At 41.1% G+C, this 13,036-nt stretch overlaps 3 protein-coding genes across 4 annotated transcripts in view; 1 reads left to right on the top strand and 2 right to left on the bottom strand.

Moving 5' to 3' along the window:
- Nucleotides 1–2,683, bottom strand: part of alg9 (ALG9 alpha-1,2-mannosyltransferase) — a 13,643-nt gene extending 10,960 nt beyond the window's left edge. The window contains exons 1-3 of the mRNA XM_044223337.1: nt 2,469–2,683; nt 313–448; nt 1–135 (exon numbers count right to left, since the gene is read on the bottom strand). Coding sequence (XP_044079272.1) covers nt 1–135; nt 313–448; nt 2,469–2,608 — 411 coding nt within the window. The 5' untranslated portion in view covers nt 2,609–2,683. The remainder of the gene's footprint in view (nt 136–312; nt 449–2,468) is intronic.
- A 977-nt stretch (nt 2,684–3,660) lies between these two features.
- Nucleotides 3,661–7,144, bottom strand: fdxacb1 (ferredoxin-fold anticodon binding domain containing 1). 2 transcript variants are annotated; one of them, XM_044222304.1, is made up of 6 exons: nt 7,059–7,144; nt 6,551–6,739; nt 6,299–6,455; nt 5,468–5,671; nt 5,209–5,367; nt 3,661–5,101 (listed from the first exon to the last, which is right to left on the bottom strand). In XM_044222304.1, the coding sequence occupies exons 2-6, from the start codon at nt 6,726–6,728 to the stop codon at nt 3,871–3,873; spliced, it is 1,929 nt and encodes a 642-aa protein (XP_044078239.1). In that variant the 5' UTR covers nt 6,729–6,739; nt 7,059–7,144; the 3' UTR covers nt 3,661–3,870. The 2 variants fall into 2 exon arrangements, with proteins under 2 accessions (XP_044078239.1, XP_044078238.1); XM_044222303.1 differs by lacking the exon at nt 7,059–7,144 and having other exon boundaries at nt 6,551–7,051.
- A 144-nt stretch (nt 7,145–7,288) lies between these two features.
- si:dkey-71l1.1 (uncharacterized protein LOC569883 homolog) lies at nt 7,289–11,766 on the top strand. The gene is made up of 10 exons (XM_044222308.1): nt 7,289–7,483; nt 7,972–8,171; nt 8,669–8,736; nt 8,870–8,962; nt 9,060–9,161; nt 9,293–9,398; nt 9,579–9,701; nt 9,828–9,904; nt 9,995–10,097; nt 10,238–11,766. Exons 1-10 carry the CDS (start codon nt 7,353–7,355, stop codon nt 10,375–10,377), a joined length of 1,143 nt encoding a protein of 380 aa, XP_044078243.1. The 5' UTR covers nt 7,289–7,352; the 3' UTR covers nt 10,378–11,766.
- Nucleotides 11,767–13,036: the final 1,270 nt, after the last annotated feature.

The raw sequence follows: 13,036 nt of genomic DNA, 5'->3' as shown, positions 1-13,036 counted from the left end.
CTTGTTTGTCTGTAGAACATGGGCATGCAAACAAGCAGGAAGAGCGTGTAGCCATAAGTAAGCGTAAGACCTGATGGCGTACAATGGAGAATATTCCCATGTTTGCATCCCTGTGCCGTACAGCAGGTAGTGCATCTGTCAAAACAGTCATCACAACAATTACAGACATGAACAGTTAAAGAAAGAGAAGCAGTAACTTGCTGAAACAATAAAAACAAAATTCTGACGTAGATATTAGAAAATGTCTGGAGAGGGTTAAAAATGACAGCATACTGCACTTTAGGATTTCTGATAGTACTGAGTTGTACTCACAGGCTCCCAGTAGTTGAAGGTCTCATCGCAGTCTGAGATGTTGCTGAGCAACGCTGCACAGAAACGTGCGGAGAGTAGGCATTTAAATGCAGTTGAACCTTCTGGAGCCCATACCTGCCCTCCACGACTTACTGACCTATTTTTTAAAAATCACACAGATGCACAATTGCTAAATACCCTACAATAATATATTTATTATCATTAAGATCAATTTCAGCATCAAAATATATTAAACAACATCAAAATGCTGGGTTCTAACATGATACCTCAATGTACTTAAATAGTACATTATGTCTGCTTTGTGCATATTTAAAAGAAAATTACCTATTTAGTTAATTGCTTCATTGCTAAATGCTTGTCTATGTGTTTTAACATACAGGCTTAGCTGGTTGATGTTTCCAGTGCACCTGCGCTTTTAATAAAACACTAATTAAGGCCACAGTTATGGTAATCATTTCAGAGCTGGCTAATTAATATGCCCTTAATTACAGAAATGAAGTGTTTGGTGGACCACAAAGTAAATGTCAGCTCACAACAGAGAAAAGACAAGCCCATATTACTCGGAGGATTGAAAGACTGTCCCACAGAGAAAACACGCAGTTGTCCTCCACTACTCATCCAGTTTGTTTGTTGTCTGTTATCAGCTCGTGGCTGTGCCCTGTTTTAAGTTGTAGCTAAATGTTTTATCTAAATGTTATTTGAATTTCATATTTGTCTTGAGCGATTGTGCTACTTTTTAAATCAGCCTCGCTCTTCCTGACCAACACTATTATGATTACTATGACTATCATTGTTACTATTATCATAGTAGTAGTAGCATAATTTTATCATTCCAAGCATTATTATTATTATTATTTAACATAATTTATTTTCTTTTGTTTTTACTTGTCATTGTGTTTCTTTTCCTGCCTCTGGAAAGCATTTTGTGCATCCTGCCTGAAAAGTGCTCTATTGATAAATTATCATTAACATTATTATACAGATATGTAGACAGTGCTGGTATCAGGAAGTGTTGTCTACACATGCCTAACTGGAGTGACCAAGGTCTAGGCCATTTCTGATTAGATCTACACCATTCTCTCGAGAGTGTACAACAATTTTATCACATGGTTTGCCTTAAAATTGTGACATATGAATTTTACATTTTTACTCGCATTTATATATTTTGATCTTGAATTTTAATCAGTTATATTTGTTTTTTTCTAATTGTTAGCGTTCACACCAGTCTTTTTAGCACAGCCATAAGAGAATACTACATTGTATTTCACTACACATACTGCTTGTGTAACGTTACTGTGTGTGACAAATAAACATCTGTATCCTTGAATCCTAAATCTATATATAGAGCTATATCATTTGTAGTTTCCAGTAGTATATTTACAATGAGTGGACTGAAACAAAATGACAATAACAGCTGTCTGACAGTACATTATCAGTGGGGAAAAAAACTTCCATTATCCTTCAATGCCCATTAAATTAGGCTTACCTCCCAGATGTGTGCTTAAGTAATTATCATAAGTGAAAACAGTATTTTAGAACCGGGTCATTAGTGTTTATAGTAACAGTGATGTCCTCCATTCCTCCCCGTGTCTGGCAGTGTTTCCTCTAGTTCACACCCATCATCAGATTAGTTAGATTAGTCGTCTCAGTTGCAGTTTAGCATTAATCCTCACGTTGCGTCTAACCACGACACGTCATCTTACAAACTGTCAAAGGATCTTTAAAAGGACTTCAGCGACGTATCAATAACTACACATCTTTATGACCTTTATGTCCATGAGTTGGCCCTTTCGTGACAATTATAAACTGTCGTCAGCTATCATAAATCTGGCAGTGTGTGACAGTTCCGGAGAATGAATGAAGCTTACCAGGTTACTACGTTACGTTGCTCTTAAAACATAAACGATGCAACTAACTAGTTAGTTTTTGGGGCGGAAACACAACTTAACCGCCATTATATTTCAAACTACTGCAAACACATAGTTCTGTATGTTGTTATGTGGACGTTATCAATCGTTGTTATGATCAAAACTTGTTTAACGTATAAAAGTAGCTAGCTAGCTAGCTAGCTCCCCCTGCTCAGGCTGTCAGTCAGACCGGGGATGGAGCTTCCAGCACCGGCGAGTCTAACGTCCCTTCTCCCGGCTCATACTCACTCTTGCCGAGTCTCTGTGATTTTACTGTCATCACCGCCTTTCTCCTCTTTCGGTGGCCGAGCTTCGGCGGGGATGTTCACGTTGTTTGCATCTTGTCTGCTGCCTCGCCTGGTTCGCTGCCGAAGCGCCTTGGCCGCCATGTTTTCCGAAGCTGCTACCGAGTGTCAGACTTCGTTCATTTTCGCAGCTGTCCGGTTATTGACAGCTCTCATCATAAACTGTATGAAGGGCTCTGAGTAGCCTACCCCCGGACCAAAAAGTGGTCTCAGGAGGGAACCTCTCAGCTTCATTTTAACTTCGTTTTCTAACGTTATATTTCTGTTTATATTCAGTTCAATTCAATGGGGCTTTATTAGCATGGGAAACAGACGTTTACATTGCCAAAGCAAATGTGGCTCATACAGCGCAAAGGGCTGTAGGCGCCAGAAACCTAATGCTTACTGCAGGCAGTACTTCAGTCAGTCGCTGTGCTGCGGGTTCAAGATGTGTGTGAATGACATGAGAGTAATATAGCTTGTTTGTCTTTTTAAATATAACCTCTCAAGCGAATAGGGGTTTCTAACCCCCACAAATTATCTGTTGCACAGTACATTACTAATTTGAATTAATCAAAATATTCTTTAGATGAACAATGAACAATCAGTCACTTGCTCCTATGCACAGGGGCCTCTTTACAGTCCCTGGTAAGTTTCTTGGAAAGAACTATTAATTTGGTAATAATTATGGGTTAAATATAGTAGATATAGTGTTCAATTGATACATTTCCAATGAATAAATTCCAGTGAATTGCTAACATAACCTAACGTCTTTTAGTCAGTGCACAGCAGGTCAGCTGAACGTGCAAAAATGTGAAATTTGTCTACAGGCAAGCATACAATTCAACAGATATGAAATTTACAATCACAAATTAATAATTAATTAATGTATACTTGGGTTCAAGTGGAGCAGTTCTTTCAAAAACACTCTTCTGGAAATCAACAACTGCTCATAAACTCAACACAACTAAATCCAAACTCATAACTTTGTCTTTATTTTTCCTATAACACCAATATACATAGTTCTTTCCACGAACATTTCTAGGAAATTATAGACTCCTAGTTACCCAGTCACAGAGAAAATGCAAAATACTTTGTCACAGCTTGTGCTACATGTGACTTTTACTGTTGTACAATGACTATCTATAGACCACAAATTAATGTTAAGTAACAGCTTTATTGTGACAAAAACACACACAGATACACAGAATTTCAATCACATTCCAGAGACTTACTACAGCAAGCAACGCCTCAACTACTGTTCGTTTTGCAGATTATACACTTTGCTTAGCAGTTACAAACAGACTAATCATAATGTCTGAAAAAAAGAGGTGAAATCCCTGTTCTTCCTAAACATTCAAACTTAGCTACCTGATGGTGACTTGCAACCGAGAGGTAAGAAAGGACTGCAGGAGTTGATGAAACTGGAGGGCTTGTGTGTGTGACAGAGCGTGTGTGTGTGAGTGGTAGACGAGTCTGTAGCAGTAACTGGTCTGGCTCAGGTCAGGATGTGAGAACATGTCGATGAGTTTAACTTGCTCCACAGTCCCATGACTAGCCTCTCGGACCACAGCGTGGAACTTCCTCTCCTCCCACGTCGGCCCTGTCCAGAAGCTGATGTCAAAGCTGAAGTGCTCGGGGAACAGGGAGAATGGGTGGAAACGTTTCCCTGGCGATGGGCGGGGTGCAAACTGTTGTAAAAAGCGTGGGTCGTGTGACCAAAGCAGCCGCCAGTCGGGGAGTGAGAACAGGAGCACGGCGAGGAGGTCCAAATTTAGGGACACAGTGACACTCACATGGCGACTGTTTTCGCTTGCATTGCTTGCAAACGCCCTTCCAACCAAACCCATTGGCTGTGCCATCAGACGCAGGCCTCCCTGTTCTGTGACCAGGGAGACCCCGTAGGGAGCGAGCAGCGTTTCCAGCCTTTGTCCAAGCAAATTGACTGGCTCACATTCTGAAGGGAAAACGCCTCTGAGGAGAAGCTCGTGAAAGGCAGGCAGAGCCCAGAGGTTGACGGGCACATTCCTGAACACCAAGCCACTAATGCCAAATAACAAGCTGGTAACACCATTACAGCCCGCACAGGGCCCCTCCTTCTTATGTCCTTCAACTTCAACACTTTTATTATTCTCCTCATTCTCCCCGTGACTCCCTGCATTGTTAATCAACTCTTCTTTTTTAGTTAGAAGCTCTTCAGTATGAGGGAGCAGTGATGGACGCAGCATATAAAGACCACTTTCCTCTTCAGGATCAACATCTAGAGAGCATGCAGACCATAAGCTCTCAGCTCCTTTGCTCCTCATCCTGTCTACCTTATCTGAGGTAACACATCTGGCTGACAGAGTGTCTCGAGTGTCTGTGCACGTCAACAGATCTTTTGCTTTGTCTCTAGAGTTGAGGTCTTTCTGAAGCAGGCGGATCCAGTAGCAGCGTGTGCTGTCGACATCACCGCGGCACATCTGCAGCTGTTCGGCTATGAGGAGGAAGGGAATGGTCTCTGTCGTCATGGAGACTGACCACTTATCCGCCAGTCCTTCGAGAAGAAAATCTTGCACCAACCTGACAGGGTGGACAGAACCTGAGCAGAGAAATCCCCTGATGAAAGAGAAGAGACAGTAAGCGCGTGGTTATGTAACTTTGTTTTGCGTTGGCGGCCTATTACTCAAACAGAGTAGACTCAGAGAGTCTCTGAGTTACTGTACCTGAACATGTAATCACTGAGCTCGGCTGGTATGTAGTACTGGACTTTCTCCCCTTTAACAGTCTCCTCCACTTTAAGTATCTCAGCAGAGGTGTAGGGGAGGCTGCGAGTAAACACATGGAGCATAGCTTTCTCCACATGAAAGCCCTTATCCTGGCTCCTGTACAACAGCAACACCATCATCAGACAGTGTCAGTATGTAAACACACAGGGACACAAATTTCAATCTATACACTGTAACACTCACCTTTACTCCTTACCTGTATCCAGTGCACTTGTAGCTCTGGTATTTCTCACTTTCAAAAGGATGGACGTCAGTAAGGATCAGGTGTGCCTCTGCTGCCATGGCAGTCACCTGCCAGCTGTTGTGCCACTCTCGCTTCGGGTGGTCCGCCGGTGTCCCACCCTGTCCATTGCACAAGGAAACATGAACCTCCCCATCTTCAGCTAACACCTGAACACAACTGGAGGCCCAGAAAAACAAACACAAGTATTCAGTATACTGTCATGGAAAATGGAAGTTGTCACCTTTTTCAGTTCACCTTTTTCCATACGAAATTGGAGCTGCGCATTGTCAGCCCTTATGATAATCAGAGTTTCGGTAATGATACCAAAATCATACTTTTTTACGATACCTTACTTACAATACCTACTGAGAAACATAAATATGTTTTTCTACTAAACCTTTTTGTTTTAATTTAACACAAGAAGCCAAAATTCTCAAATGGTAAATGACGCCTGAACGCAAGCAGCCATGAGAGAAATCATCTAAAAGTGAAAAACCTGCATTCAACGCCAGCTTTTAAACTTTTGGTGCTACAGACAAATCTCGGTCAGAACAAGAAACAAAACTCAATGATACCTAGTTATATTCATAATTTGTATTATTGGGCTAAACATTGCAAAACCAGTGATACGAAGTGTCATAAATCAGAGTGTAAAGTGATTTGTTGATAGGAAGAATGATATAATTCTATTTACACCAGCTGACATAATGTAAAATGATTTAGATGATGGATGCTAGACAGAGATCTCTGACAACAGAAAATGCTGTGAATGGATTGAAACCCTACGGTATGATGCGGTTATACCTGAGGAAGAAGTTTTTGAGAAGTTCTCTGTTCTTTTTAACCCCACTCTTTCTCCCGCAGTGAGGAAAGTTAAACACCACACGGTCAAACACACGGCCCCGGAGAGAGGCACATTCCCCCAGCTTTCTGCAGTCCACCTCGAAAAGCACCGCCCCACCTGATGGACACATAAGAAACAAAGAAAGTGGACAAAAAGTGTAGTCCCACAAAATACAGCTCAGCAAAAATATGACAGTCCTCACAAAGCCGTACCTGACTCCTTGATGATCTGAATGTTACTGGCTGCACCTTCATGCCGCAGTGCTTCCTCCTGACGCTGCAGGCAAGTGGCCGTTATGCTGGTCTCCGTTTCAGAGTTTAACTGGGTCACAGAGGCAGAAAATGAGAAGTTCCCTTCTCCCACCAGCAATATGGACCGTGAAGGAGACATGTCCACTCCAACTGGAAATGAGGGACACACACTCACAAACTCAGTTCCCAGAAAGGTTGTCCCAAAATCTGCTGCCTCTTTTATAGCTCTGAGTGCGAAAGGAAGAGACGCGCGTAGGAGTGACAATGACCGCCTTCAGTCTTCTTCACGGTCTAATATGATCGTAGTAATTGCATATTTTAGTACAAACGTCCGTATCTTGTGTCTAAGACTGGCTCGGCCAAATAACAAAAATTATTTTGACTGTAATGTAGAGTAACGCCATTGACCTTCTCCTGCTCCCCGGTGTTGGGCGCTGCAGTACATTAAAGCCGAAAAATATTATCTCACCTGCAGCAGCTTGCGTTGAACGTTGTGTCGCAGATACAGTAGTCCGACAAGAAACAAAACTTAATGATCGTTACGCTGTTTACCGGAGCACTCGAAGCCCCCAAACAACAAAACTAATGTCTCTTAAGTTAAAGATAAGTAGGTGAAAACGTATAGTTATTATTTTAATAACATTACCATTGAGTTTTATACATGTAATGAAAAAGCGTAGTTTTTCAGACCACAGGATTCCCGTCATGTTTCCAGAGGGACACATTTGCAGGGTGGCGCATCACATCTGGAGGAGAGAGCTATATGCAGCATCAGTCGATCCCAGCATCGCGTATTAGTAGTTTATCTCTTAAAATTTCACCTGACAGTTTTTCTGATGTGCGATTCTCAGTTCCGCTCGGGATTTTAAGGTCTCTTGACAACAACGGAAGTAGGTAGTAAAACAACTAGCGCATATATATGTCTGTTTTTGCTGATGCTAAGGTCATGCTAGCTAACGGAATTGCTGCACCTGCACTTGAAAACAACAGACAGCCTTGTATGATGCACATAGTCGTAATCATTCTTGCAACTCAAGTTTTAAATCCAATATAAACCAATTTAAAGAACTAGCAAAATAAATGTAAATAAGTAAGTAAGTTTGTAGTCATTCAATTTTGTTCAGAATCTTCGACGAATCTTCTGTAACTCTGTCTGTGAGTTGAGGGGTTGTTCTTTTATATTATTTGTAGTCAGAACATTGTCTATACTCTATTTGACCAAGGAATATATGTTTTCTTTTCTGTAAATGGTATTTCAGAGAAGGTTTTATGCTCTGCCTTTGTGAGTCTGGCTTTAAATAGTGTAGGTACAGGCTGCAGGTGAGATAAATAAATGGGATAAATCATGATACATCTTTCCTTTGTTTCTTTATGTCTTGTAGGAAGTGTTGCACCCACATGGGCAGCGTTCTGGCTTTGTCTTCCGGTCCGGGCCATCAGAACTGGCCTTTCTCCGTGGACCCCCCTCTATTTCGTTGGAACGCTCATCCTGCTTACTGGGACAGTCCTCCACGCTGGGAGAGAAGAGATGGCCGCCTACCCAACCCGGGCAGCTTTCACTCTCTCCACAGGAGCTGCAAAGGTATGTGTGGCTAAAAAGCAAGAACTGTGGCGTATACACCATGTTTAAAGAGGTGCTGACCACAGAGCAGGCAATACATAGAGAAAAGTAGTCAGGAAATTGTATGCTTGATGCAAAAAGCATTTTGTATGTGGTGTAAAAGCAAACATCTTCTTGCATTAAGGCTACAACTGTTTTTCTTGAAGGTACAATGGCTGAATATGTTTTACATTGTTTGATTGTTTGCTCTGAACAAAATAATGTGTAAAAGTGTATTTTTACTACTGAACTCTGTAAACAATGGTTTTCGTGGCCCAGTAATAATGTATCTCTAGAGAAAAAAGTTGGTTACTTATAATCCCTTAATCTGAAAAATGAAACTCTGTATTTTCATTGAGTATTTCTGAAATCAGTCACTTTTAGAAATGGGGAATAATCAGATGATTACAGTGCATGTAAATCCACAAAATGTGATATTAATGTTTTTGATCTGTCTGTTTTTCTCTCAATCTCCCCAGATGTTTTTCCTCAACAGATTGAGGGAGTCAAGATGATCCTCAATAAAACGCTGAGCAGCTTCTTCAAGGTGACTCTTTCACCCACATTAATTTACGTTTAATCAACTTGTTGCATGTAAAGATAATAAGGGTGTAAATCTCTTACATCTGGAAAATTTTATAATGCCTTATCTTTAACATGATGTATGTGTTTGCTTCCAGGTCAGTCATGCTCTCCACCTCAGTGCTGTCAGTCCTTCGTACTATCGATTCCACGTGGAGCATCTGCAGTCTGATGATTACAGCAAGGACAAGGTCAAGCACGAGTCAGCACATAATAAATATGTTACCACTATTTTATCATTAATGTGCTTAGCCGTATGCTGCATCTTGATCCTTCCTCACATTTTAGGATGCCCCAGCATTGATCGGTGAGATGGACTCTTCAGGCAGTCTGAACGCTCACGCTCTGCTGCATCTCACTGAGCGTGTACGAGCCAGAACAGTGTTCCAGGTGAGATCCTAATGTCTTTCCTTAAACCCATCTATCCCATCCCATGTTCAGACACTACAAATCACTTGCTTTACACAAAATGAATGCTGTTTGCTGTAAACAACTTAATGTTCGAATTGATTGTGTTTTAGACCCAGCAGTCCCAGTTTGTAACGTGGCAGTTTGAAACTGAGTACAGAGGGAACGACTTCACCACTGCTGTGACAGTAGCCAACCCAGACGTCCTTAGAGAGTCAGGTGAGATATGACAGGTGGAATGATAAGAACCTCACCTGAGCATCACTCAGTTTTTACAGTCATCATTAGTTCCTGATAAAGATGCATCAAAATATTGGCATGATATCATTATCCACCGATATTAGAAAAAAGTACTATTGCAATCAGTCAAATGTATCTGTGTGTGTTTCTCTTGCACAGTTATCCTCGTCGCACACTTCCTGCAGAGTGTGTCTTCTGGGCTTGTGTTAGGAGGGGAGCTAGTCTACCATCGGGGCCGAGCAGAGGAAGGAGGAATTCTTACTTTGGCTGGACAGTACTCAAGTGAGATTTTGTGTTAAATTGTGAATCTGCTTCAAACATCTGATTTATTTGAGCTGGTATCTTTCCTGATCTGTTTTGCTTGATTTCGCAGCAGCGTTTAAACCTTTTTTCTGTCTCTCCATGCAGGACCAAACTGGGTGGTGACGTTGAATGCTGGGAAAGGAGGTGCCCATGCTAGCTACTATCACAGAGCCAACAAACAGGTACAGCAAATACCACCATACTTTTTGAACATACCATTTACTTTAGGTGCATATTGAAAATGTGCATTTGCGTGTGTTTGTGTTCACCAGATCCAAGTTGGGGTGGAGTTTGAAGCCAGCACCAGGACACAGGAGACCACAACCTCATTTGGGTACCAGATGGAACTCCCAGAGGCCAACATGGTCTTTCGAGGTAAATTTCTTTCTGCAACTTTGAGTCAAATGTCAAGCTCAATGAAGGCTATTAAGAAAACATACAGTATATGAGACTTTGTGTGTGTGTGTGTGTGTGTGTGTGTGTGTGTGTGTGTGTGTGTGTGTGTGTGTATTCAGGTATGATAAACAGTCGGTGCATAATAGGAGGCGTGTTGGAGAAGCGTCTGACCCCGCTCCCTGCCACCCTGATCATGGGTGCCTTCGTAAATCACAGAGGTGACAAGCTGCAAGTGGGCCTAGGCATCAACGTGGGATAATTCTCCAATTACCCCAGCTGGAATCACTACCTGCTGTCAGGACACCCATCCAGAGACCTATTTCAGAGGCTTCATGATGACCTGATCTTCCAAGGTTTATCAGCGTCACTAAAATGCTTACTACAAACACCTGAGTACCGTGGATTGTGTCGGGGTTGGAGCCCAAAATGTTTCCTTAAATCGATGCATCTCATCTTGCAACCTACCTCTCAAAACTGAGGTGATGTTTTCTGATTAGGTGACAATAAGATTAAACAGGAAAAATGGATGAACATTGTGAGAGGCTCAACTGTGACTGGAGATGTGTTACTGTCCCCTGGAAATCAGACTGCACATCACCTTCTGGACAATGGAAACAGAAAGGATAAGAGGCATACTGTACTGAAAATAAATAAAAGTTTTATACTGTAGGTAGTCATAAAGAAACTTAATGTATATTGTATATTGAAAGATAGTAGTGTTTGTCATGTTACAGCCCATTAACTATAATTCTTGTATACCTGACCTTTCTGTCGACCATTTTCTTAAGCACACCATCGTCTGTAAAACTCTTACATGATTTTTCTAATCTTCCTGGCAGCCATTGGTTTACATTCATGCAGTATCATTTGAAACTCAACTTGTAGAAACAGGAAACCTGCTTGGGACAGGTAATACAAATGACCAAATTATTCTTTTCTCAATGTCCATATTGGTTTATTGTTTTTCTTGTGCGTTTTATTCAGCATAGCTCACCAATGCATCTGTCTCCCAAATCTTGAATGTGGGGGCTTCTGATTGCTTGAATGCACCAACATGGATGAGGTTTGGAAATATGGCTGCCCTCAGCATTACCTCATGATACTAACAGAGAAAAAACACTTAAATTGTCACTTATCTCAGGCCAGTCTCTGTGAGCTGATTTTCACACAAACTAATGCCTAAAGGATCAATCTAAAAAGTGGTCGGCAGAAATGTAAAACGAGTGAAATCATGCTAAAACGCCAATATTATTTTTAAAATATTGTGTGTGTGAGTAAGTGATTATGAGTTTGATTGTGTGCACTTTTTTTTGCAAGCATATAAAAAGTGTGTGAGATACCACACAGCCTGTTGACTCTAAGAGAAAAGATGCTGCTCCATATATACTAACCTCCAGCTGAGGGATATGAGAGCAGCTATGCACTGACACTACTGAGCCAGGACTGTACTGTATGTATATAGATAGAAACACTGACCTGTATGCAACCTGCACTACTCACGCTGCTTCTGGGTATTTCCAGTCCTGTTTAACATAACAAATGTTGCTTATGTAGTATTTATACATTGTGTAATATAAGCATAGAGAGAAGTGGAAGGGAGTGACTGTCTTTTTGGACTTAATTTATTAAAGATGTTATTTCTATCATAGTTACTGTTTTAATTTTTTCTTCCCCATTAGTATTTGTCATAATACATTGCAGTTCTATAGATATAACACTGTGCATTCATTGTGTTTTAAAGGAGCTAGGCTATAGGTAAGAATTGACCACCTGTCACATTCATACTCCAAACAAATTAACATTAACAGATATTTACTTTCCAGTCTAGAAGAAACATTGCGAGTTCAGCATCAGACTTCATCGCTTTACTCGTCAAGAACTGTCTCCAGTGGTGGAAAGCAACGCCAGTGATAACTCTTGTTCTTGAGGTATAAAGTGGTATTACAAGACAGGACTGGCCAGGGATAACTGGTTAGCATAATACCTTCAGTCTGCAACACATAGACGTCTTTGATATAACGTCAAAACTGTTACTCTTCACGTTCTGTTGATAATTTTAGTTAATTTTTGAATGTTTTAAACTAAAAATTCTTACATCTAGCTTCTTTAAATTTCTACTAATGAATATTTTTAATATTAACTATGGGTCAAATGACTACATGTAATACGAAAGGGGTCACTTATAGGTGAATCTGAGGAGTATAATGCTGTTTATTATGCCGATAAATAGGCTAACTGTTGGACTGTGAGAGAGCTATGGAGCAGGGGCGCATGCAGCCCCACTCCACAGGCACACCAGCTTTTTAGTTGTCTGTACCTGTAGCGGTGCGTGTCTGTGTGATCGCCCCTTAACTCTGAACTTACCCTCAGCACCAAGGTGCTTTTATCCTCCATCATTGTTTTGAATCTATGTACATAGTTTAGCATCTTGCAAGCTAAACAGCCAGATACATTTTTCTCAGGAATTGTTAATGACCAAAACAAAGCTAAAAGGAGAGTGAATATTGGACATTTATCGGGTGGCCAGAAACACCAGAGACTCCAAATGAATGTTAATGTTGCTCCAAGGCTGCTGGATGTTTAAATAGTTAATAATATCAATAGTTTGCTAATATCAACAGCTTTATAAGGCCATAATATGTCTGTTTTGTATTCAGTTCAGCTTGTTGTGCCTCAAGGTGTGTTCAGACAGAAAGTGAAGCAAAAGTTCACCTTGCGTCATTCGCGCAAATTTGACAGTTGGACTGTTATGATGTGTTTTTTTGGCACACACAGCCAACGTACTGTACAGACATTAGCTGTAAGCTAGCTAGCAATGAACACACCGACTGTGTCCCTGGGGGAGTGTGCCTGTGTGTTTGTGTTCAGGTCAGCCTCTGACTGAACTCAGAACTCACCAGAAGCTGTTATTTTCCTCC

The sequence above is a fragment of the Siniperca chuatsi genome, linkage group LG14, assembly GCF_020085105.1.
Source record: "Siniperca chuatsi isolate FFG_IHB_CAS linkage group LG14, ASM2008510v1, whole genome shotgun sequence".
In the NCBI taxonomy this organism is placed as follows: Eukaryota; Metazoa; Chordata; class Actinopteri; order Centrarchiformes; family Sinipercidae; genus Siniperca; species Siniperca chuatsi.
This window is presented reverse-complemented; position numbering and strand designations above follow the sequence as displayed.